Below are 25,617 nucleotides of genomic sequence, written 5' to 3'. Positions count from 1 at the left end.
GCGTACACCCAAGCGCTTTCATGTTGTGTTACTGTAAAATATTTTACAGTACAGCTCATTGGATCAAATTGTATCTTGCAGCTATGATCTCCTGCAGAATTAAATATGAAAGATCATGACCTTATGAAACAGAAAAAACAAAGTGTGTCTAAAAATGATGTAACTCGATCTGCTAAGTAAATAAATGGAAAAACTGACAGACCAGAGCAGACGAGTAAACACATCCATGTAAGAGAGTGAAAGTGTGTGTCCTGTTGTCATCCTGACTATGCACTATGGTCACATGGACATTGTTTTGAATGATAATCAAATTTGTGTTTTGATGTATTATTTACAATACAACCAGAAGAAAACACATGAACACATCTTTCTTTTTCTTTTTTCTTTTTTAAATAAATACATTCTAGATAATAAAGACACTATTAGCCATCGAAAATACAGCATACATACATAGCTTTAAAAAAAATCAGGGAAAACAGCACCAAGAACACACATGTATGTTTTTATTATAGTGAGGACTTTTCCATTGACTTTGTTGTTTAATATTCAGATGACAATATTTTCTCTCTACTAAATCTGAAATTAACCCTCTCACAAATCTGTTGAGATCAGCTGATTTATGGGCAATTCAAACAGTCAGGACCATTTGAAATGACCTCAAGACAAGACCATCTTCCACTATTTGTGAGGACATTTTCAAACCTTTGGCCCTCAGAAGTATAACCAAACCTTCTCTCTCTCTCTCTCTCTCTCTCTCTCTCTCTCACACACACACACACACACACATACAAATGGGTACATTCCATATAATTCTATTTTTACATTTTACAGCCAGTCACCAAACAGGAAACTTTATGCATTTTAACTGTTTTTACAAATGAGGACATTCCGAAGAAGGTTTTGTCAGATTTAGCTCACTTATATGATTACACACACACACCCCCACACATGTGAGAAACAACAACAAGGAAGTTTTGACTTAATATAATACTCAGAAATAAACTTGTGACTCATTTACATGAAGCTTCCGTTGACAGTTACATAAAAATATCCCTATATCACCCTTAGCTGCCTTTTAAAGGTGAGAATGATCATTTATCACAAAAATTCAGACTAGTCGATCAGATTATTGCTTAACCCGTGGCATCACACACTCTCTGCTCCTGACTACTGATTAATGTTGAGCAAACACTCTGACCAATAACGGAAGGATTAATGAGATAAAGCCAGTAGTATTTACTCCATAGCATTTAAAACTTTTAGTAGGTCACACTGATATGACTTAAGTATTGTAATAGGTGTGAAAGTTCACTTTTTACAACATATATTTATTGTAATAGGCTAATAAATATTATAATATTATAAACATATTATATGCAGAACAGTTCAGCTTTTATTGCTTTATTTTGTCCAGATTTACTTGAATGCACCTGTCCAGCCTAACATTGCATGACGGTCATTTGTGTTGCTGTAACTTAATTATTTCTCCGCGTGCTAATGGTTTAAACGGTGTTTCCCAGTTCGCTGCGTTTTCCTGATCCCTCGTCACATGGTTTGTCATTATCGTGGCGAGCACAGGCCCTTCCTTGGAGTCAGACTGCCATCTGAAATTTAAATGGACGTGTGCAGGAGGCACGGCAGAGCGGAGTCACGGGGGACCTTCCTCTACTCGGAAGCAGAAACACAAGGGGAAAATAAACATAAAGAAGGAGGAGGAAACGGCTGCGATGTGCGCGCGACGTCTTCTGGCCATGGAAGAAGTTTTTGGGACACTTCGCTACTTGAGTTCGCTTCTGTTTTAGTACAATAGGAGATACGAATTGGGAAAATAAATGTACGCCGGAGTTATCTGTGAAATTGTAGCCCCTCTGGCAAACAACTGCCACACCTTCATCATCAGTGTAACAGGTAAAGGTTTTCTCTTAACGCTTCTTTATCACATAAGAGCTGAAGTTTTTCCTCTCACCTGTTGCGTAGAGCTCAGTATAGACGGGATGTACGTTTGGACAATATGTAAATACATCTTTAAAACATAGACAGTAAATAAAGTCTACTTTATTAGAACTAAAAATACCTTTTTTTGCCAGCATCATCGCTTTTTCGTGAATATGAGGGAGTTAAACAACACAATAAGTTAGTTCTATCGATTAACTGGTGTTTGGTAATACCTATTTTAAATGTTGTTTTAAATGTGCTCCTACTGTGCCTGTATTTGTACGCCAGAAGAAACACGGGTTTACCTTGTCATGGAGGTGTTGTAGTGTAGACTACTTTGTGTAGCCTAGTTTTTTTGCGCCTGCACTGTTAAAGAGATAGTTCACTCCAAAATAAAAAATCTTTCTTCTACACTTTTTCTTCTATGGAACACAATTGGAGAATGTTGAGAGTCTGTGCTAAGCCACATTTCCCCTGCAATTACAATTACAACCGTGATTGACAAAGATAATATGATAAAAGTTGTCCATGTGACTTGTCTGCTTAAGACTTCTGAGGCTATATGAGAGCTTTGTGTGAAGAACAGACTGAAATGTATGTTGTTATTCACTGAAAATCTCCCTATTCATTGAGGTTTTAACAGCTGTGCACTGAGTAATTGAACAAATCACCATTTATTGTCATTGCCATTACTTTTATTGTGAACCGATGGCAGTAGTTGAAGTCTTTTACCTTATAGGTGAAGGTGTACAGTTTGTAAAAGGTGCAGATTTCTGACTGAAGGATCATGTGACACTGAAGACTGGAGTAATGACTGCTAAAAATTCAACTTTGACCACACAGGAATATATATATTAAAGGTGCCCAAGAATACTTTTTCACAAGATGTAATATAAGTCTAAGGTGTCTCCTGAATGTGTCTGTGAAGTTTCAGCTCAAAATAACCCATAGATTTTGTGTAATTAATTTTTTTAACTGCCTATTTTGGGGCATCATTAAATATACACTGATTTTGGCAGCGCACCACCCCTTTAATTCGCCAGCTCCCTGCCACACGAGCTCTCGACTATATTACAGTGCATTTACAAAGTTCACACAGCTAATATAACCCTCAAATGGATCTTTACAAGATGTGCGTCATGCATGCTGTATGCATGCGTCGGATTATGTGAGTATTGTATACTGTTATATTGTTTACGTTTGATTCTGAAAGAATTTGAGGCTGTGATCCGTGGCTAACGGCTAATGCACTGTTGGAGAGATTTACAAAGAAAGAAGTTGTGTTTATGAATTATACAGACTGCAAATGTTTAAAAAAGAAAATAGCGACGGCTCTTGTCTCTGAGAATACAGTAAGAAATGATGGTAACTTGAACCACATTTAACAGTACATTAGCAACATGCTAACGAAACATTTAGAAAGACAATTTACAAATATCAGTAAAAATATCATGCTATCATGGATCATGTCAGTTATTATTGCTCCATCTGCCATTTTTCGCTGTTGTTCTTGCTTGCTTTAGACGTTAATACTGCCTTACCTTGTCTAATGCCTTGAACATGGGCTGGCATATATGCAAATATTGGGGTCATACATATTAATGATCCCGACTGTTACGTAACAGTCGGTGTTATGTTGAGATCCGTGTGTTTTCCGGAAGTCTTTTAAACAAATGAGATTTACATAAGAAGGAGGAAGCAATGGGGTTTGAAACTCAATGTATGTCATTTCCATGTACTGAACTCTTGTTATTTAACTATGCCGAGGTAAATTCAAATTTTGATTCTAGGGCACCTTTAAAACAGAAAAATTTTAAATTTAAGACTTTTTTCAAAAAAATATTACCAAACTTTTGAACATTATAGAGAATTAAATGACATCATTTTTGACACTTCATCCCCTTGGAATTATAATGTTCTATCTGCATTCTGAGCAGTTTTGAGATATTGAGCTTCAAAGTTTTTGCATTCCATTGGACCTTTTTGTTTTCTAAATAAAAAGTCCCCAAATGTACTCAACATTACCAAAAACATCACATGATGTAAATAATTTGTCACAGAATAAGAATATGCGAATAACTCAATTTATAGAACCTTATAATTCCAAGGGGACGACTTTTAAAGCTCAACCAAAAGTGATTTTGATATACTTTTCAAAATGTAAAGTATAATCTAGCCTTTTTCAGGTAGTCGGTCTATGTATGTGCCCGGTAGGCTTGTGTTAATGTTTACAGTAGCTGTGAGGGGGGGACTGAGCAGGTTTATGCAGTTTGTCTAGGTGTTTACAGTCAAGACTCATTGTTTACTTTTGAGCAAGGTCTGCTGTACTGAGCAAGGTGTGGTCTGAGGTGCCCAACAAAGGGCCACTGGGCCTCGTGCTCCATCAGGCTCCGGCATTTTACCTTGACATTTACACTGCTAGTGTGTACACAGACTAGCCTACATTGTGCATCTGAGCGTGACATTGTGCAACACAAAGCTGCTTCGTTTTCCATGGTTCACTATTCACAGTTTTAATCTCTCCATCTCTTTCCCTTTAGCCATTTCCCACTTTGTAAGCACGTCTCTGTTTGAAAGACAGCACGTTTAATGGTGATAAGGATTTTTTTTTTTGTAAAAAAAAAGCATGTTGTGTGATGCACAAACCACCCAGGGCTTGTGTGTTAATGCGTCTTCCATCTTGTGTGATCCCATGACTGTGGATCTCTGATCATGAGCGCTAGTGTTGCGTAGACTTCAAGTGTAGTCCATGTAATAACACAGCATTCATAGATGTACTGAATAAGGTTTTGCAGCTCCTTTTTGGTATAGTTAATTTTGGAACTGCAGTCAAGATGTAAATGATTGGAAATGTTAATTCGATGATCTATGATGATTTGGTGCTATGCTGTCGGTTGAATTAACATTTACTGTAATTCAATTGGCACTGTATAATGTTTTATGTAAGAACACATATAGTTCAATATACTGTATATTAAGAGTCTTCTTTCAAAAACATAAAAAAATCTTACCCACCCCAAACTTTTGAAGGGTTGTGCAAATATATATACATAACAGTTAAAGGGTTAGTTCACCCAAAAATGAAAATTCTGTCATTTATTACTCAACCTCATGTCGTTCCACACCCATAAGACCTTTGTTCATCTTCAGAACACAAATTAAGATATTTTGATGAAATCCGAGAGTCGCCCATAGACAGAAATATAATCAACGCTTTCAAGGTCCAGAAAGTTACTAAAGACACCATTAAAACAGTCCACGTGACTGCAGTGGTTCAACCTTAATATTATGACGTGATGAGAATACTTTTTTTGCGCAAAAACAAAACAAAAATAATGACTTTATTCAACAATATCTTCTCTTCTGTGTTATTCTCATACGTTGATCACGTTCAGCACTTTCAGGCTCTACATCAGAACGCAGACTCATTATTGGCCGGCTGCTGCATCAGCATCACATGTATGTACGTACGTAAACATGGAAGCCTTCACTGTGCTTATTGTAGAAACTGCGTTAAGGATAATGACAGGGAAGAGAAGAGATTGTTAAATAAAGTCGTTATTTTTGTTTTGTTTTTGCAAAAAGTATTCTTGTCGCTTCATAAAATTAAGGTTGAACCACTGTAGTCATGTCGACTGTTTTAATAATGTCTTTACTACTTCTCAGGACTTTGTGGTGATTATATTGCTGTCTATGGACGAGTCATATACCTCATGGATTTCTTCAAAAAATATCTTAATTTATGTTCTGAAGAGGAACGAAGGTCTTACGGGTGTGGAACGACATGAGGGTGAGTAATTAATGACAGAATTTTGGGTGAACTAACCCTTTAATATAATATCAAATCGATCATACTAGACATAATCTGAAAACAGGATTTCTTAAGTGAAGCTGGACATATAGTTGCCAATTATACCTATTTCTTCAATTGGAATTTGTAGAGTTTGATTCCCAGGCATCCTTCATTTACTGTTTTTAACCTTTCTGAATTTCAGCCTTTTTTTTTTTTGGTACATAAAAAAAAAGTGTACTTTTTTAAAGGCTGTATTATTCTCTCATGTGGTAACTGGTTTTATTCAAGTTAAAATATTATTTATTAGGCATCAACCTAACTACATTTTGGTTACAAAAGTATTTTTCAATGGTCAGATGAGGTAGAAATCTTAAAGTAACAACCTCACAATTTCACTTGTTATAGGGCTAAGTTGTTAACTCGATTTATGTACATGGTTACGATAATCAGATATTGTCTTATATCTGATAAAAAAATAAGTGTTTGTGTAAAAGGAAGCGGCATTTGAGGACTTGTTGCAATTTTAGTGCTACAAGCAACTAAATACAAAAGAATGACTCTGTTTTGTCAGTATGACTAAAAACCCATAAACATAAAAACACTAAAAACATAAAAAAAACATCATAAATTGAAACAGCTGAATAATAGCTAGCCGTGTGTGTGTTTGGAGATACCTCTCACAGGATGTAAGGTGGATCCTTGTTTTGTATATTTAGCACAGTATTAATTGATGATATAGGCATTCTCAAGAGGGCTGATTCTGCACGCGCTGGTCTTCTGGTAATGAGGCCATGGCAACAGTGTCCAGAGCAACACACCCATATTTGGTCGCTTTACAAGACATATTTAAAAGGAGCTTTGAACGCATTTATATTTTACATGGATGTGATGTTTAGCTAGTCCAAAGATATGGAGAAATGTGTGAGAGATGTTTGCCATTGGAAAGTCAGTTTTATTTAGATCCAACCAGATAATATTCCCCTGTCTGTCTGTATGTTTATTTAACTGAAATTACACTTTTAAATGTTTCCAGCTTTGTGATGGATTCTTCATGTTTCTTTGATTGTTAATGACCCTTGTCAATTCTATGCCATCTGTTTGTTTCCATATGGCATAAATAAAAATGAACGAGAGCATAACACATGCTGAGGGAAAAAGAAATGCTAAACCAGTTTTCCCACTTGTCTAAACCACACCTTCATGAATCTGATCCCTCTATGTAGTAACCCTCCACCTGTACAAGACAGACACATCATCCAATACTCAGTTACACACACACACACACACACCGTGCTGGTGGATAACCTAATATCCTTTACCATCCCTCTCTCTCTGTTTGTGTATTAGTCAATGCACTTAGTGAAACATTGGCCGTGTCGTTAAGGTCAAAACTAGTGTTTAACAGTAAGCCATTACCCTAGAGGCGTATATCTAAATGTAAGTCCTTGTTAATGACCCAGAACTGTGTGTGCGTTTGATCTGTAGAAATGTAAATTTGTTTCTTTCCTGTGTTCGGGTGAAAAGGGTTGTGTAATGTTTTGACTGATAGCACAAACCAGCATTTTAGACTAGTAGACTAAAGTGAGGTGCTGCCACAACAGAGATCAGCTTCCTGTTCACTCGCACATTAAGTAGATGCACACAACAAATAGTGTGGATGTAATGTAAAGAAGCTGAGTGTTTTTTCAGCTATAGACACTGAAGCACTGCAAGCAGAGAGAATGAATATAGAATTTCTGCTCACCTTCAGCAGAAATTGACTCCCGCGCTCATTAGAACATTTGCAGTACGTTCACGGCAGATGGACGCAAGTGTCAGTATGTGCTGACAAAACCAAAGGTTCAAAATCCAAAATATAAAAGTGAAGTGAATAACACTATGCATTTTGCCATCGCCTTCTACGTCAGCTGCTGCTTTGATGCAAACGCATGAAACGGTTGGGACCAAAATAATAATGTGAACACAATCCAAGGGGGGAAGCAATCAATCTCAGGTTCGGAACAGGCAATCGAACCAAGTGTGAAAGCGCCCTAAAATGTCTTGAAAACTTCTTGCAATGCCTTTTATCATTCATGCTTTTCAAACACCTTTTATAGATGGATTTTATTATTTTACCCTTGTCCCAGAGCCAGACATTTGTTCTTAAACAACACATATAAAATATTCTTATGTAATAAAAAAATAAATTATACAACACAAAATTAGGTAACACTTTTTTTTTTTTACAGCGTCCTTGTTACACGTTACATGTAGTTATTATATAGTAATAAATATACATAATTACATGTAACTAACCCTACAGCAAACCTAATCATAACCCTATAGTAGGTACACGTAGTTAATTAATATTACTCACTACTTAAAGCATCAGTTCACTTTAAAATGAAAATTACCCCAAGATTTACTTCCATCCTAGGTGTTTTTGACTTTCTTCTTTCTGGTGAACACAATCGGAGTTATATTAATAAATATCCTGACACATCCAAGCTTTATAATGGCAGTGAACGGGACCAACAAGTATGAAGCTCAAGAAAGTGCATCCAACCATCATAAACGTACTCCGCATTGCTCCCAGGGGGTTAATAAAGGCCTTATGAAGCGAAGCGATGCATTTGTGTAAGAAAAATATCCATATTTAAGTTATAAAGTAAAATATCTAGCATCCGCCAGACCACCTTCCGTATTCAACTTACGAAAAAAGGCGTAAGACGTAACATAAGCATTTCGAACTGCGAGAGGCGTTACTTTCACCGTAAGTTGAATACGGAAGGCGGTCTGGCGGAAGCTAGATATTTTACTTTATAACTTGTTAAATATGCATATTTTTTTTACACAAACACATCGCTTCACTTCAGAAGACCTTTATTTACCCACAGAGCCATGTGGCATACGTTTATGATGGATGCAGCTGATGCATTTTCTTGAGCTTCAAACTCGTTGGTCCCATTCACTGCCATTATAAAGCTTGGATGCGTCAGGACATTTATTAATACAACCCCAAATGTGTTCATCAGAAAGAAGAAAGTCATATACACCTAAGATGGCTTGAGGGTGAGTAAATCTTGTGGTGATTTTAATTTTAAAGTGAACTAATCCTTTAAATGTATAATTACACTGTAACAAGGACACCTTAAAATAAAGTTTAACCTAAATTTATAATGATTTTAACTAATCATAAACCATTTCAAAATGTATTATATAAAATTTATTTGCATCATTTTTTCATAAATTATGTCACCTCAGCGTCATTTCCATCAGGACCAACAACTGCCCTGAAAAAAGTTTTGTAAATAGTTAATGTACTTGTTTACCAAGATGTGAACAGTTTCAGTGAAATATGAGACATGACGTGTGTTTAAAAAGAAAAGAAACAACAACGAGAAACAAGATGTAATTATATTATTTCATTTTATGTTGTATTCATACGATTCTAGCTATGAAATTAGCCATAGCAAGACAAAGGAGCTGGTTATTTTATTCCAAAAAGGTTTGAAATGTTATTTCCACCATTACACTCAAAATATAATTTGATATGTGGTGGAAATGTTAGTCTTTTACAAAAAAAATGACAGAATTCTTCAGTGAGACATGTATGTACAGTTGAAAAGTGTTAGTAGACAAATTAGACAAACTAGTGAGAGCGTGAAAAGGTCAAACACCCAATTATAAGCTGATTTCTATGAAGCAATAATCTAAGAAAACAGGAATGTGGCAGCCTCTTACAGGTGTCTGTGAGAGGATTTCAGTGTGTCAGAGCTGTATAAGTGAAATCAGTTGGTCATTAATAGCTCTAATTATCTCTTCATACTGGTTTATCTGCCTGTTTGCTTCAAATTGTTCTCAACAAATTGAAAGGAAATGAACCGTTAGTGGCTTGTGTGTTTGTTTATCTTGGCTGTGGAAGGCCAGTGCATGTGTGTAGGTTTGTGCTGGCACACACCGCAGCTGAACCAGTTGAAGGGATTTGAACGTTTGAGTAATGCTCAGAGTAGAGCATCTTCTAAAAAGTATTTGTGTGTGTGTGTGTGTGTGTGTGTGTGTGTGTGTGTGTGTGTGTGTGTGTGTGTGGATCAGTAATACTGTGTGTCTGCCTTTGAGCTTAAATACGTAAGTCTGTGATTTAATGCCATCGCTGTGTGTGTGAATGCCTACCTGCTTGTGTGTGTGTCTTATAGGTTAAGGGCTGAGGAATGGAAAAGCCCCCTCATTTTGTTGCAGGAGATTAAGCATTTGTCACTTTCAAGGTGCAGGCCAGAAAGCTGAGCTGGAGGGCACACATTCTACAGTGATGAGAAATTCCCTTCTCCAATTTATTCCAATGGAAAAATGTCTGCCAATGGCATATAGCTCAGATTTCAATCTGCCTCGGTTTCAGCCCGCAATCTACAGTAATCTCCCAGGAATTTCAATTCTGCATATAGAGTCTGGATATGCCATTCATCGTAACTTCATGTCAAATTCTCTTGCAATCTGTTAATCTTCTGGTCATCTTTGATAAGAGCTTCTAGAAAGATCCTGTTATGTGTTTCTTAAAGAGTATGGTTAGGGCTGAAATTCATGATGGATTTAGATGGTAATTTTGCTGATTTTTCAACCATCGTTGTGTTGGTGCAATGTCAGTGCTAGTATATGTACATAAATTAACAATTTGTACTCTTCTTCGTTACCTGCACTCAGATATCCCTGTTTGTCTGCTAAATTTGTCATCTTTTTTTTTTAAAACTACAAATCCAACTTCAGTATTTTTGTATTTCTGCCCATTAAAGGATTAGTTCACTTTCAAATGGACATTACCCCAAGCTTTACTCACCCTCAAGCCATCCTACTGTAGGTGTATATGACTTTCTTCTCTCTGATGAACACAATCGGAGATATGTTAATGAATATCCTGACACATCAAAGCTTTATAATGGCAGTGAGCGGGATCAACGAGTATGAGCTGAAGAAAGTGCTTCCATCCACATCCATCTATCATAAACGTACTTCATATGGCTCCGGGGGGTTAATAAAGGCCTTCAACGCCTCCATAAATTTGACCGTTAAAGGATTAGTTCACTTTCAAATTAAACTTAACCCAAGCTTTACTCACACTCAAGCCATCCTAGGTGTATAAGACTTTCTTCTTTCTGATGAACACAATTGGAGATATTTTAATAAATATCCTGATGCTTTGGGCTCCAGGGGGGTTAATAAAGTTCTTCTGAAGCAGATATCCATATTTAACAAGTTATGAAGTAAAATATCTAGCTTCCGCCAGACCAACTTCCGTATTCAACTTATGAAGAAAGTGTAAACTGGCATCACGTCAGTTGAGCTTTTTTCGTAAGTTGAATAGAGAAGGCATAGGATGTAGCGTAACCCCCCACCACCCCTTTCACGAGTTCACACTTACAAATAATCAGACATAGTAAAAGAGTATGTGTATTTGGCATGCTGTCCAAGGGAAGGGCTCCGAGCGAGGGATTTGGCCCGAGTACTTTCGCCGTATCCCTGGCTAGGATGGGAACCAGCCAATAGTGAGGAGTCAGAGTGACGGAAGGATGCAGAAAACTTTCGAGGAACAAAAGTGAGTCAGCTATGTAGATAATTTGAAAGTGTTCCTCGCGAACTTGTGTTACATGATGTTTTATTAACAAAATTACATTTTTCACGTTTCTACTACATAGCCATGGTTTATAAATGTCAGTGTATTGATGGAAAGGAAGACGGTGTGCTATGTTGACTGCTGTAAAATGCAGTAATCCCTAGAAGCTAACAAAGAGGTTGCCAGGTGCCCGTGTTATATCCCTGCTGTCAAACAGGTGTCTGCTGTGTACCACATCTGGCTGCTAATCACCTTGCAAAGCTCTAGCCAGTTTCTTGTGTCCATGGCAATGGCCTGAGAGCTGTAAGTGTGAGCTATACGTTTTAGGATAATTTGTGTATAAATGTCTTCCAAATTATGAATAGAGTAGCTTAATAATACAGTTAATAGAATTACAGTATACTTAAAATTGTATGAATGTCATGTATACATTGTCCTCCAAAAGTTTGGAAACGCCCTAGAAAAGTGGGGTTTTGGACAATATTGGCATGAATCCTTTTTGATTTGTGATAATTTTGCACTGATAAAGGACAACACAAACTACGAAAACATATTTTATTATAAACAGTTTATACATAAATTTTCGATTCATCAAAATATGCACCATTAGCAGCTATCTGACCTAAACTGGGTTCTAATTGGTTGGTCATTGTATTCTAAACTTAATTGGCAATCAATTGTTGAAGCTATTAAGGTGTGCTGACCCAAAAATCTTTTACAAACCTGGGCCAAGTTTAACCCTTAAATGCATACCTTGGGTCTTTAGTGACCCAGGACTTCATTAACTACCCTCCTCCTCGTTCATTTTTTAAAGTTAGACATCAACCTTCTTGGTATTCCTCAATCAATTCATTATAAAGAATATAACAATAAAAAAATCATAAAATTATAAAAGAATGCCTATTTTTGTATTCAATTTTTGTTAAAATTGTATAGGGTCGCTATCGACCCGAGGTGTGTATGAGTGTATGTATATTTTTTCTGCACAACAATAATTAAATCTTAGATGATGGAATAAGTGCAATTCACCTTTATTCCACAAGGTGGCAATGTCTGATACACAATGCTGAAGTGATGACTCATTTAGACAGAAAACGAAATAATAAGAAAAACATGAAATGGCTCAGCGATTTACTGCAGAGCAAGTTCTGTACGCAATCAAATATGACTGTAACTGTTATTGGATTGATCTGGTGAAGCTGTTAGCGATCGAAATATTGATTTTGAAGATGTTGAAAATTATATAGTTTTGAGAATACATTTGAGATCGCGAATGGGCGCATTTTCGTGACCTCAAACATAAAACTAGCCCATTATTTGCTGAATTTACTGGGAAATGAGCTCTGACGAGGACAGTGAAGATGGCATAAAACATCTGCTCAAACTGAGCCCTTTCAAGCTCCAAAAGGTAACAAAATATGCTTTATTTTATTCTTCTGTAATTGTTACTCTAATATCAAAGGAGTTTTATATTATTGTGACAGGTAGAGATCCTTCTGTGTTGGATATAGATCCGGGTCGATAAAGACCCGAATATGTAAGAATGATTGGTGAAACAGTCATGCATTTAAGGGTTAAACCAGTAACCAGGCATCACAGCTGGCAAAGGGGCATGTCTGACTTTGACATGTATATATTGCCATCATTATGTAATCAAAATGAAAATGATTATTGCTGGTCTTCAATGTTAAGGTCAAGTTACTGTAATGTATTTACAGCAAAAAAATAAGGATTTATGCTGATATCATCCAAAACCACACTTTGCCAGGGGTGTTTCCAAACTTTTAGAGGGCAGTGCACACCAAACCAACTTGTTAGTTAGTTTTTAATCAATTAAATGTTCTTCTTTACTTGCATTCAAGACAATAAATATTTGATTTCTTTTACATACAGACGTCATGTTGACTCAGTTCGCAGTAGAGTATTCTAGTCTAATAGCACTGTGTTTTGAATTTTTCCACTTGTTAAACCATTTGCCTTTCTGTCACAGTGACTGGCTCATCAGTAAACCTGCACAACAAATATTGCCCAACTTGATATACCTGTTAAATTTTGACTTTGTCTTTGTTTCAATCACATGTTATGCAACGAATTCATCATAATTAAATGAAAATGTCTTGTAAAACAGTGCTGTTAACTAAAATTAAAACTATTAAAATGTTAAGTGAAATAAAATGCAAGTATTAGATTAGAAACGACACTGATGTAAACGGTCTTCCCAATGCAATTATATTGATCTCTTCTGCATTGCTCTCTTTCGGCTTTAAATGTTTATTGGTCTCTAACATATATAACACGTGAGGTGACTTTTCCATGCTGCTGTCTCTCTCAGGAGAAAGAGAGAGAGTCTGGGAGTGTCTTTGTCCTATTAGATGGATTTTTTCCCCAGACTGAACTATCAATTATTTACAAGGCAACTTGCTCATAAAGAGCACAAGAAATGCCAAAGCCTGAAATGGCATGACGGGCCATGGAAAGGTCAACCCATCTGTGTTTCTCTTCACAAAATGTGGATGTATTAATAACATTTTATTTGACCGACCACTGTAAGGAGTAATCCAGAATGTCACAAACGCATTTGACTGTCCTTCCTTGTGTCCTGAAGCCATATACCTGACAATATCATATGTCATGTTACTATTAAACAAAATGAAATGTCCCTATATTGCCTCACAGATATTACTGAAATAGTTGTTCTGAGAGATCACACCTGTCTCTGTGTAAATGGCACAACAGAATCTGAATACATTAGCCAATCTGTGCACTTCTCTGCCTGCCAATCATTTTGCACATATGGGTTTGCTGACATTAGTGTTACAATCTAATTAGCCTACTTTTTTTATTTTATTTAATTTCCTATTGTATTGGAGAGAAAAGAAGTAGCACATTGATCTGACAGCCGTAGGTCTTTCATGCAGAGAACTCTCCTCATATTTTTGCATAATGATGCATTTTAAAGTTAATGGCCAAACAGATCTTCATAAAAGTTCAAATTGTTGTTGCAGATGAAATATATCACAGATAACATTAAATAATATTTTTTATCAGGTTAAATGTTGAATGTTGACTCAAACCTCTTTATCTAAATCTCTTTACTTAACCATCGCCGCGCCCATCCGCCATGTTTGTAGTTTTTTTTATTCGTGTTTGTAGTGCAGTGGGTTGTGGGCAATATTAGCCTTTAGAGTGAGCACAGATCCACACTTCGAAAATCCACTGGAAATATTAGACCATCCAGGGACTTTTGGCATACTCTTTTCAACATACTATGCTTTGGGACACACTTATTCTAATCTCACATACTATTTAGAATGGATAGTATGCACATTGGGATGCAGGGTATATGTGCCATCTTTGGAGGGTGGAGTTTGAAAAAAGGAACGACCCATGTTTTGGTTCATTTGGTTGGTGTGCACAAGCAAAACGTACCTGAGTACGCTTGTGAAGATGGTCTGCAATGGTTCGCAGTTGTTCGCTAACAGGGTTTGGTGACTTTAAGTTTATCCTTGAGCGGTTCTGATTTCTCTCCCGTGTCAGCAGGTCTCTTTACACTGATATAACCGTGATCACGTCCACATGTTCCAATAGCTGAGGTGAAGAATTAGCACAGCTACTGAATAGCCCTTTGTTGAAATCATGTTCACTCTCCTAAGCACTGATTCAGCAGCCGAGCTCTGGCACAACACTTCATTCTTCAAATACCTTTTTAACAAATGTAACTTGCGCATTTCAATCCACACAACAGTCTACAAGTACACCGTAAAAATGTCCTGTTAAATTTATGGTAAATAATTACAACATTTCTAATTCGCCATTAAAAAATGGTAACAAGGTTTTAGGTATTACGGGATTGAGTTATTGGTGCGTGTATATTTTACAGCATATATTTAATTGTGATATATTGTTAATATACCAATACTTAAACTACCAAAATCTGCTTTGTGCCTTAAAGGGAGATTTCACCCAAAAATGAAAACTCTGTCATTCTGTTTCAAACCTGTATTCATTTCGTTCATCTGTTGAACATAAAAGAAGATATTTTGAAGTAAGTCAGTAACCAAAAAGTTGATGGGCCCCATTGACTTCCATAAAGTTTTTTTTTCTTTTTTTTCCCTCCATAATATGGAAGTCAGTGGGGCCCATCAACTGTTTGGTTACCGACATTCTTCAAAATATCATCTTTTGTGTTCAGCAAAAGAAAGAAATTCATACTGTACAGGTTTTGAACAATTTGAGGGTGAGTAAATAATGACAAAATTTTCATTTTAGATGCCTTTTAATATGTACTGATAACCACTACATAGAAAGCCACATGATTAATGAGAGGTTTTCATAAGTGGCCTGTTCATAAAACATGGCCAATACGTAGACGGTACACAGGGTTATACACAAGATACTATAAAATTATTAAATAAACATGAAATAAATAACAACATGCAACACAAAACAAAATGTTAAATATAATCACTTCTGGGAATGTCCTTTTACTATTTTTCACTGTAAATTTTATTGTAATTTATAATTTTTACTTTCAAAAATTTGACAGTATTTTACAATAAAAGCGTATATGGTAAGGTAAGTAGTAAGTACAGTTTATGTACAATCTCTAGAATGTTATTCGACAGGCACAAACAGTGACCCCTTTTTGTCTCTACAGGTTCTCTACACAACTGTCCAGATGGGTTGCAGTTGCTGTAGGATGATAAAAAGGTAAGACAAAATGTATAAATGGTAGAGATTCTTTATTCTCAAGTATTCTGTCCTGAAGATCCTGATATTTCTCATTTAGCTGCTGTTATTCAGATTGTAGTCTCTTAAAAGCTGACCTGAGGTCAGTTTTTGGTTGAAACTGTGATTCAGTAATGCTCTGTTCCCTGTCAGTATTCTTTTGGTTTATATCTTATACTTCAAAATATATGTGGGTTGTTTTGATACAAAGAGTTCACAGTAATTCACAGTAAATACACACAGATATTCACACTCTCAAACTGCTCTTTAATTGCTCAGAATGTCACATTTCTGGGCTTAGCTCAAGCTGCAAGAATTGCCTCATGCAAATACTACTTTCTTATGGCATTTAACATGCAGTCTGGTTGGCTTTGTTTCAAATCTGCTGAACAACACCCACACATTTTAACTCCATTTAATATGATATGAAAATATACAATTCTAAGTGTTTAGCAAGATAGTATAAGGATGTACTACTACATAAAATTGTATTTTGATACCATAGGCCCATTTTCATATACTTCAGAGGTCCAATCCAGCTCCTGCAAGGCCACCTTCCTGCAGAAATTAGCTCTAAACCTAATTAAACACACATGAACAATGTAATCAAGGTTTTCAGGATCACAAGAAATATCCAAGTAGGTTTTTTGGAGCAGGTGGAGTTAATATCTTCAGAAAAGTGGCCCTCAATCCCAGGAGCAGAATTATAAATCTCTGACTTACTGTTTGCATCTGCATATAGGCCTAATGCTACGTTCAGACAGTCAGTCCAAATACAGTTTTTGTGCATATCAGATTGAAATCAGATTTAGCAAGTGTGAATGGCAAAAAAAAAAAAAAAATCACATGAAATTTGTTTCAGTCTGACTGTTCTCTCAGTCTGAGATTTCGCGTGGTTTATGACTTTCTCACGCCACATAAAACATAAAGAAACAAGGTTGTGTTGTTGCAAAATGCTGGATGAGCAGAAAATGACAATATAACTGATAAATGTTTTGAAACCGGCAGAGACGATACCACATAATAAAGCCACACATACAGCAGCCTCATAAGATGCAGTAGTCCAGCGCGGCGGGCGGCTACACATTGTACACATTACAACATATGTATCGCAAACCCCTCCATGTTGCAGTTGTTGTTGTTGTTGTTTTTGCCGTACACCTACCAATGCAACATCCTTGCCATAGAAACCAGTGCAGATATTCCGGAAAATAAAAGAGCAGCATGGTCACCCAAATCGGATCTGAACAGTGTGGACAGTCAATAATTTTAGATCAGAATACACAATTAGATACACAAATAATCGGATTTGGACTGGCAATGTGAAATTAGTTTTAGACTGTTCAGAATCAACCCCTATACCCAATCACTATTCCCTACATTACGACACTAATATATTTTGCTTGAGGAAGTGAATGAAAACAAGTGAGCGAATTTGGACTGCCGCATTTGCATAATTGTGCTTGGTGTTTAATAATCATTTGCAACTTGACAAACTGGCAGCTCCAGTAGTAATGAAAACATTTATCTTGAACTCTGTCATAGAAACTAGCATGTTTGCTAGTGGCGGCTTGTGCACGTTCAAGACATTTAAGTGCAGTTGGCTTATGAGGAGCCAGGTTCGAGTCCAACTGTGACCTGACCCCACTACTGCTCTCTTTTGTCTACTCTCCTGTCTGCATTCTTCTGTCCTATAAAATATCGTGAAAAAATCCAAAAACAATACAAAAATTGTATTTAATGTATTTAAAATTGCGGTGACCACTTTTCTTCAACTTAAAGTCAAGTCTTTAAACATCACAAAATCGCCCTCTTACATTGCACAAGGGGTTGTGGGAATATAGGTAAAAAGATGTAGATTTTTGAAAATCCACAGGGAAAAGTATGCAGTCTGGGAACTGTTTATAGTGGATTGAGTGTGAAGAGTTCCTAGGCTTTTCTTGCATTATGCCATATCCTGCTGCTGATAAACATTAGCATTCTGCTCTGTTGTAACTTTTACCAGGAAAAAAACAGCTCAAATTACTAGGCAGTGTGTGTTGTTTTATAGGGGTAATGTTTACTAAGGGTAAAACTTTTTATCCTATCAGGTAGAGTGGAAAATTCCATTTTATCCACCCTTAAACTGTTAATCTGAAATGGATTTCAGCAGAAATGGGTGCTCAAACATGTGAAGAATTTATAATAAAGCTGTAAAATGAAAATAGTCTCATGTGATACATTGCATCAAACACAGTAAATGTATGGAATATGACAGCAGAGACACACAAAGGACAGACAGAACATGAACATCTTTTGAGTTTGACATTGGCTGAATAACCTGCCTCTCTTTTTCCATTTGGGTTCTCAGTGGGCAAAGGGTGTGAAAAACAGAAGGATCTCAGCAGGAAGCGTCTGACACAAATACAGCAGGCACATTTTGCCACGCTGACACACACACACACACACACACACACACACACACACACACAAGTTTTTGATACATGTCTCTCATTCTCTTGTTGTTTTCACAATTTTTGTTCTCTCCCTGTTTACTGCCTGTGTATGGTGTAATTTGGTGTAAAGATAGAAATGGAAATATTGTTATGTCATAAGGTGGAAAAACAAATCCCTACAAGAGGAAATAGGACAGGATACAATGTTATCACTCATAGACCTGTTTTTATAAATGTCGTTTCGCTACACTGACTGTGCTTTCGTCAGTAAGGCCGTTTGCCTGTGCTATGCAAATTATGAGTGCATTGAAATGCCCTGCGCATATCAGGTTACATCTCCGCCACCCCTAAGAAAAAAAAATAGAAAAAGACACCGTATTTTGTATATAATGACGAAATTGACAACCAGCAAGAACTTATAGATGAATATTTAGAATGACAGTCAAGATTGTACGGAGGATAAATGGATAACAATTGGGTTTGTTTGTGAACAGACTTTTGAATATTGTTGCAGCTTCCAACCACAGTGTTTTACATGTCATTCAGGAGCAAGCAAGTGAATCTGAAATCAATCATACTACAAAAATAGGCTGCCATGGAAAAAAAATTATTCAAAATAATGTAAATTTTTAAATAATGCTGTCCCAGTCTGCACCAAGGGCTATATAGAAAACATCAAGAAAATTAGCAGAAATGCATCTAGACTGTGATCAAAATTGAATTGAATTACTGATTATTTCACAGTCAGAAACCAATATCTCTGAAAGTGAATTTAGAGTAGTATGAATATAGTACAGGGATGTCCAATCCTGCTCCTGGAGGACCACCTTCTTGCTTCAACACATCTGTCTGGAAGTTTCTAATGATCCTAATGGTCTTGACAAGCTGGTTAAAATGTATTTATGAGAGTGTTGCAGGAATAAGTCCTAAAACCCAGAAAGCAGTTAGCATTTTTGAACTTCCATTGTTCTGAAGTCAATGGGTTTTTGGTTAATTGCTGAAATAAGGTCTGTGGTTACCACAAGTTCAAGATATTTTGACATTTATTTTATCTGAAATAAAATGCATCAGTAATACCCTACTCATGATTGCTAAAGGGATAGTTTACTAAAAAATGAGAATTATCCTATGATTTACTCACCCTCAAGCCATCCTAGGTGTATATGACTATCTCCTTTTAGACAAACACAATCGGAGATATCTTTAAAAATATCCTGGCTCCTCCAAGCTTTATAATGGTAGTGAACGGGAAAAATCCATACAGCTCCAAGGGGTTAATAAAGGCCTTCTGAAACAAAGCAATGGGTTTTTGTAAGAAAAATATCCATATTTAAAACTTTAAAGTAAAATAACTAGCTTCAGGCAGACGGCCCTATGCACTGATTTGCAGCATAAGAGTGAACTCTGTGTTCGATGTGTCCTGAAGAGTGAATTACTCAATGATGAATGGGGAAGCACTGAGGGTGAGTAAATCATGAGATAATTTGTCATTTTTGGGTGAACTATCCCTTTAAGCTTTCACATCTTGAAAAAGGCAGTTGCTAACAAGTGGCTAAATGGGACTGCAGATGTTATTAAACTTTGGACATTAAACGTCATCATGCCAAGTAGGAAAACATTTTGTCTTGTTGTGTTATACTTTTGCTCCTGCAAACTTTTTTAACTGAAATTTCCAACTTGTAGATTTTAAAGATGCAAAGAATTGTATCAAAAAACTTTGGTGATGTTCAAGTCATGTGATAATGGTGTTGATCCATTCTAGGTTAACGTTTTACTTCTGGCAAATGCATTTAGGCTTCAAAATTCTTAATGCTGTGTTAATTTGTGAAGATTTTTTTTTTTCCCTGCAATTATCCAAAAGCCAATGGAAAATGGGGTGGAGGGGACGACAGGAATTCCTCTGTAAAATATTGATTTGACTTTTTGATGTTTTCCTATTCCAACTCCAATACATGTTTTCACCACTGTAAAGTATCTTTAGTCACCAGATATATGAAGTAATATATACAGTAATCCATTATTAGACAGATTTTATTACAGTATTTTAAAAGAAGCTGTGTATTCAAAAAAAAGGCCACCAAAAGTAATTTAATTTAACCATCTCCTCAACTCTCCTCTTGTTTCAGTTACATCTATGACCCCTCAGTCCCTGTAGATGTTCCTGGTCGAAAGCGGGACCCCACCAGCAGCTCTCTGTATCAGTCTCAAAGATTCCCCGAGGAGGCGGACCACATCCAAAAGAAGCAGGGCTTCCACAACCTGGGATACAGCACCCACCCCAGCTCAACCAAACTCGACATAGACAACAACCACATCAACCGGCTCCATGCTAATATTCCAGGCGAGCAGATCCGACCGAGCCCAGCGGAGGGTGACCCGAGCCTATACATCCTCCAGCCCGAGACCACGGGGACACCCATAAAAGCTGTCCCAAACTTACGCGCCAACCAACCCATACAGGACGAGTCGATGTTGGGAACGGAACCGGGTAAGCGAGAGGAGAGATTCAGAGACTCTGGCCTGGGCGGCGGTGGGATAACAGACGGTACAGAGGGATCGGATGGTTATCCCTATGGACAAGAGGAAGAAGACGAGGACAGGAAGAGCAGGCTAGCCGGTACTCCGGACACAGCCGATGAGGAAAGCGTGCTGTCGGTGGACATGCACACCAGCAGTACAAGCCTCTCCTCAGCAGACACAAAGCTCACGATAGAGGAGAGAGAAGTGATTGTGATAGGAGAGCAAGAGAAAGAGATCGATTGTGTGAGCGTCACTGAATCAATGGTGGCCGAGGCCTTGGCTGCCCTGGACGCAGCGACTGCGGGAGAGGATTCTGAGTGACGGTCAGGTGACGCACTACTTAATGGCGACTACATGAGAGATTTCCCTACTCGCTCTCTCGCTCCCTCTCCACATTTGAATACAGCCAAATCATAAAATGAAGTCTGTTTGTAGGTACTTTTATTTTGAATGTAAAAAATCAAACAAAGACTTGATAACAGGAACTGCTGCTTGTTTACACAACAAAAATGGACTATTTATGAGATGTACTTGAGCAAATGAAGATCATCTGTGCGATTCGGAGGCATGGACAACTCTATTCTCAGACTAAACAGAACAGACTGTTGCATGATTTTCCTCAGTGCTGTTGTGTACACAGCATAAATATGAAATAAACTCTTATGGTCAAATATTATTTCAGCTCCACAACGTGATGAAAGCTCTCTCCTTCTGTAGCTTCTGTGTGGAGGACGGGCTAAATCAAAGCACTACATAATTATTTTCATACATTTTCTATACAAAGAAGTGGTGAAAAGCAAATAAGCCACTGTCCTGGTGTGGGGTTACTTCTGCGCTTATCGTACTTTTTAGAGATGTTATATAATTATCAAACTGCTTAATACAGTGAAATTAAGCTCATTCAACTTAGTCTCAACAGATCAATATGCTATTTCTTGCTTGTTACACTGTGAATATATCATAAATACCCTCATAGTGCTGTAGGATGACATGTGCTTTATTTGTACAGCAAGAAATGTAAGGAGATTGTGGGTGAATCTCATGAAAATTGATTTCAACCTGAAATTATATTTTGCGTAAATGCGTATTTATTCTGTATTGTTTAATGACTGGGGTATAAGTGAAATATTTTTACTGTAAAAATACTATCGTGACATATGTAAGTAATATATTTTGAGATTTTTGACAGTGCCGATTAAATAAATATGAGGGGGAAATACAGTATGTAATTTTCATGAAAAAAAAATGACGCAAAGAATCTTAATGGCACAAAAAAAGGCTTTATTTATGCAAAATATAATTTTATTTTCTTTATATTTTGAAATATGATCTATTCATGATGGATTTTGTGAGATTCACCCTTGTATATTTATGTTCATGGTGCACTGTGGACTATTAGGGTTTGAAAACAGCAGCGTGTAGAGCAGAATCAGGCCAATGATGGTAGTTGATGCTCTACGCTCAGGGGTTATGCTCTTAACTAGTCCTGGTTAACTATCAGAGGCCTGATGAAAACAACCCTAACCCTACTATGATCACTATCTCATGCAGACGTTCCTATACATTAGATTTTCTATAAAAAAAACCTAATGTAACCCCATATACAAGAATATACTTTTTTTTTGTTTTTTGCACAGTAGTTTATGAAGGTCCTTGTTTTTATTTGATGAAGGTCATTAAGTATTTCCAAATGTTTTACCAAGTATGCATTGGTTGAACTTTATGTATTGGTCAAAATCATTTCTTTTAAACCTGTTAATGAGTAAATGTTATTGACAGGAACTGATTTTCTAATGACATGGCACTATGACTGCATTGAATGATTTGAATCTACTGCACATTCACAGTGAATACACTGTTTATATTGCATTCTTTCTGCAATTCTTTTTACCAGAGGATTAAATTGTCACATGAACCAGGGGAAAATAAAAACAATGTGCTTGATCATAAGACTCGCGATGCAATCTGTTGACGTTTCTGTCTTGTGGCTAATAATGCCATTGGGCCTCGTAAATAATCTAATCATATCTCCCTCCAGCCTTCACTGGACAGTACGATGTGTCCTGAAGTATGTGTGTGACTGCAATATTGTGCTGAAATCCAAAGAGATCACATATTAAGAATTGTGAGGTTTGTACAGTTCTGCAAAGGCCTGATGATAAAATATTAAAACATGATGAAGATACAGATGTTATGAGCCATTTTATTTTCTGATGAATCTTAGGAGTTAAGGGTGAAAATAAGCCATGCTTGACTGGGTATACTATAAAATGGCTTACATTATGAACTTGCGGTTCTGTTTTCTGGGAACTGTAAGATAAGAGTAAGAATTTTTTGGTTTTTGCCTTCACATTCATTGTCAATATTTTGTACAGCAGAATCCTTTTTAAATTTAATTGATGCTTTGATCTTTGATGTCTAAAGGTAAATGTCTTATTTTCATGTTTTTCTTTTAAAAGTACAAGAGGCCATACTATGTCATCAGCGTTTAGGATAAAAGAGAACTCACATAATCGTATATGGTTTGATTGACGAGAAAGAGTGAGTCTAATGATTTGTATGAGTCTAATGATAGCCCTCATTTATGTTGCTCAGCCCCAAACCTATTGTCAAAAAGATGAAAAAAAGAAGAGACTTTTATATAGTTTGGCAGGTTTCTGCTATACTGTGGTGATTCAAAAGTAGGGCCATTTATTTTTTGTAATATTATTGGATATACAGAGCAGAAACCTGTAACCTTTCAATGACTGATGTTTTAGCAAAGTCCAGATCAAAAAGTCAAAAAACCAAAAGCTTGTTTTGCAAAACCTTAAAGGGATAATTCACCCCAAAATGAAAATTCTATCATTTACTCATCCTCATGTTGTTCCAAACTTTGATGAACAGACTGAATTTAGGCTTTTATTTATTCACAGATAAAGATTGATCAGCAAACTGAACCTGCTTGACACAGAAAGACAAACCTCTTCCGGAAGCTCAAACTTGCTGCGTAACACATGAGAATGAACCTCATTGGTTCTCACACACGTCAAGCAAACATGCTTGGGCTTCCGTTTACCACAACTGATTTGTAAGTTGATGTATGTTTATATGTGAACAAAAGCCTAAATTCAATCTGTTCAGCGTATAAAGCAATCTTGTCTACAGAAAATTTGGACTAAACTGCTCAAATCATATGGATAGTTTTACAGTCTTTTTATGGACTTTTTGAAGCGTCAAAGTGTCAGTTACGTAGCTGTCAATGGAGGGACGGAAATCTCTCGGATTTCATTAAAAAGATCTTCATTTGTGTTATAAAAAGATGAACGAAAGGCTTACAGGTTTGGAACAACATGAGGGTGAGTAATTAATGACAGAATTTTCATTTTTGGGTCAACTATATCTTTAAGGTTAAAACTGATTCTGTATACCAATGAAAATTCCAAATAATGAGGGTCTGCCATTTTTCTAGAAGTTTGTGCTCCATGTTAAGTGTATCAAATGGGATGAGAATAGTTTGTTTTGTTTTTTTTAAATAAATTGTAGTCAGTTGAGTCAGTAAGATTTTTTTTTAAAAATCTTTAGAAAGAATTCTCAAAGTCCAAATTAATTTGATCAAATAAAGTAAAACAGGAATATTGTGAAATATTCATTTAAAAACTTTTTAAATTAATTAAATTAAAGTGTAATTCCTGTGATAGCAAAGCTGAATTTTCAGCATCATTACTCCAGTCTTCAGTGTCACATGATCCTTCAGAAATCATTCTAATATGATGTTCAAAAAACCCAGTGCTGCTTAATATTTTGTGGTTTAGCATTCTTTGATGAATAGAAAGGTCAAAATAACAGCGTTTATTTGAAACAGAAATCTTTTGTAACATTGTAAATGTTTGTCACTTTTGATCAATTTACAACAATTACTGAATGAAAAATTCTTTAAAACAAAATTTCGTTTATAGTGTATATATATATATTAGTGTATAGTGTATATAAATTATAGCCAGTATAGAAAACCGAAATTATTCAAAGTATTAGAAGTTAAATACACCATTTGTACAATAACTAAAACCCTGAATTCAGTTTCCTTTAAAGCCAAACTCAAATGATCAACACCAAAGGTCCAGGCGTTTGTACATACAGCACAGACAACATAAAAGTACCAGAATAAATCTGCTGCTGAGTGTACACGTCTCTTTAAAGTCTGTGTGGGCTTGAGTTAATGATTCACGAATCCCAAAACATATCCAGACTAATAATACTCTACAGCAGGTTAACCATTTATATGCTCCAGACTCACACTGTTACTGCATATTCTTGTTTCTTAATGATTCAGTTCTTAGAAATACCCTGATGCATAAAGTACAAAAATAGTCCTTGACTCACAAAAACAATGCATATAATGCTCAAGGTCACATACTTTCCAATAGGTCATGGGTAAGTAGGCAGCAGTCATGGAGAGATGGGAAAGAAAAGCCTTCAGAGTCGTCTGAGTTTTGGAAGAGCTACAGACCTGAAGGTCATTAGTGCAGCACCAGTCACCTATTAACAGACTCGTACTGATCCTAAAACCTACTACAGATCCAAGGACTTCTCAGGTCTCGCTATAGATGAAGGCTTTGAGAGTTTGTTGTGCTGAGAAAGTT

The 25,617-nt window shown here is 36.5% G+C and overlaps 1 protein-coding gene across 2 annotated transcripts; it reads left to right on the top strand.

Annotated features, from left to right (window-relative positions):
• Positions 1–1,203: 1,203 nt before the first annotated feature.
• zgc:194930 (uncharacterized protein LOC557813 homolog) lies at positions 1,204–22,940 on the top strand. Of its 2 annotated transcripts, none has more exons than XM_048185274.1 (3): positions 1,204–1,908; positions 15,970–16,022; positions 20,602–22,940. In XM_048185274.1, exons 2-3 carry the CDS (start codon positions 15,991–15,993, stop codon positions 21,314–21,316), a joined length of 747 nt encoding a protein of 248 aa, XP_048041231.1. In that variant the 5' UTR covers positions 1,204–1,908; positions 15,970–15,990; the 3' UTR covers positions 21,317–22,940. The 2 variants fall into 2 exon arrangements, with proteins under 2 accessions (XP_048041231.1, XP_048041230.1); XM_048185273.1 differs by lacking the exon at positions 1,204–1,908 and adding an exon at positions 5,693–5,725.
• The last annotated feature ends 2,677 nt before the right edge of the window (positions 22,941–25,617 follow it).

The sequence above is a fragment of the Megalobrama amblycephala genome, linkage group LG3 (assembly GCF_018812025.1).
Source record: "Megalobrama amblycephala isolate DHTTF-2021 linkage group LG3, ASM1881202v1, whole genome shotgun sequence".
Taxonomy (NCBI): domain Eukaryota; kingdom Metazoa; phylum Chordata; class Actinopteri; order Cypriniformes; family Xenocyprididae; genus Megalobrama; species Megalobrama amblycephala.
This window is presented reverse-complemented; position numbering and strand designations above follow the sequence as displayed.

Bases quoted from the DNA above. Each gene is read 5' to 3' on its own strand.
- zgc:194930 (XM_048185273.1), top strand. The intron at 16,023-20,601 runs GTAAGACAAAAT...CTCTTGTTTCAG, and splicing joins TGCTGTAGGATGATAAAAAG to TTACATCTATGACCCCTCAG.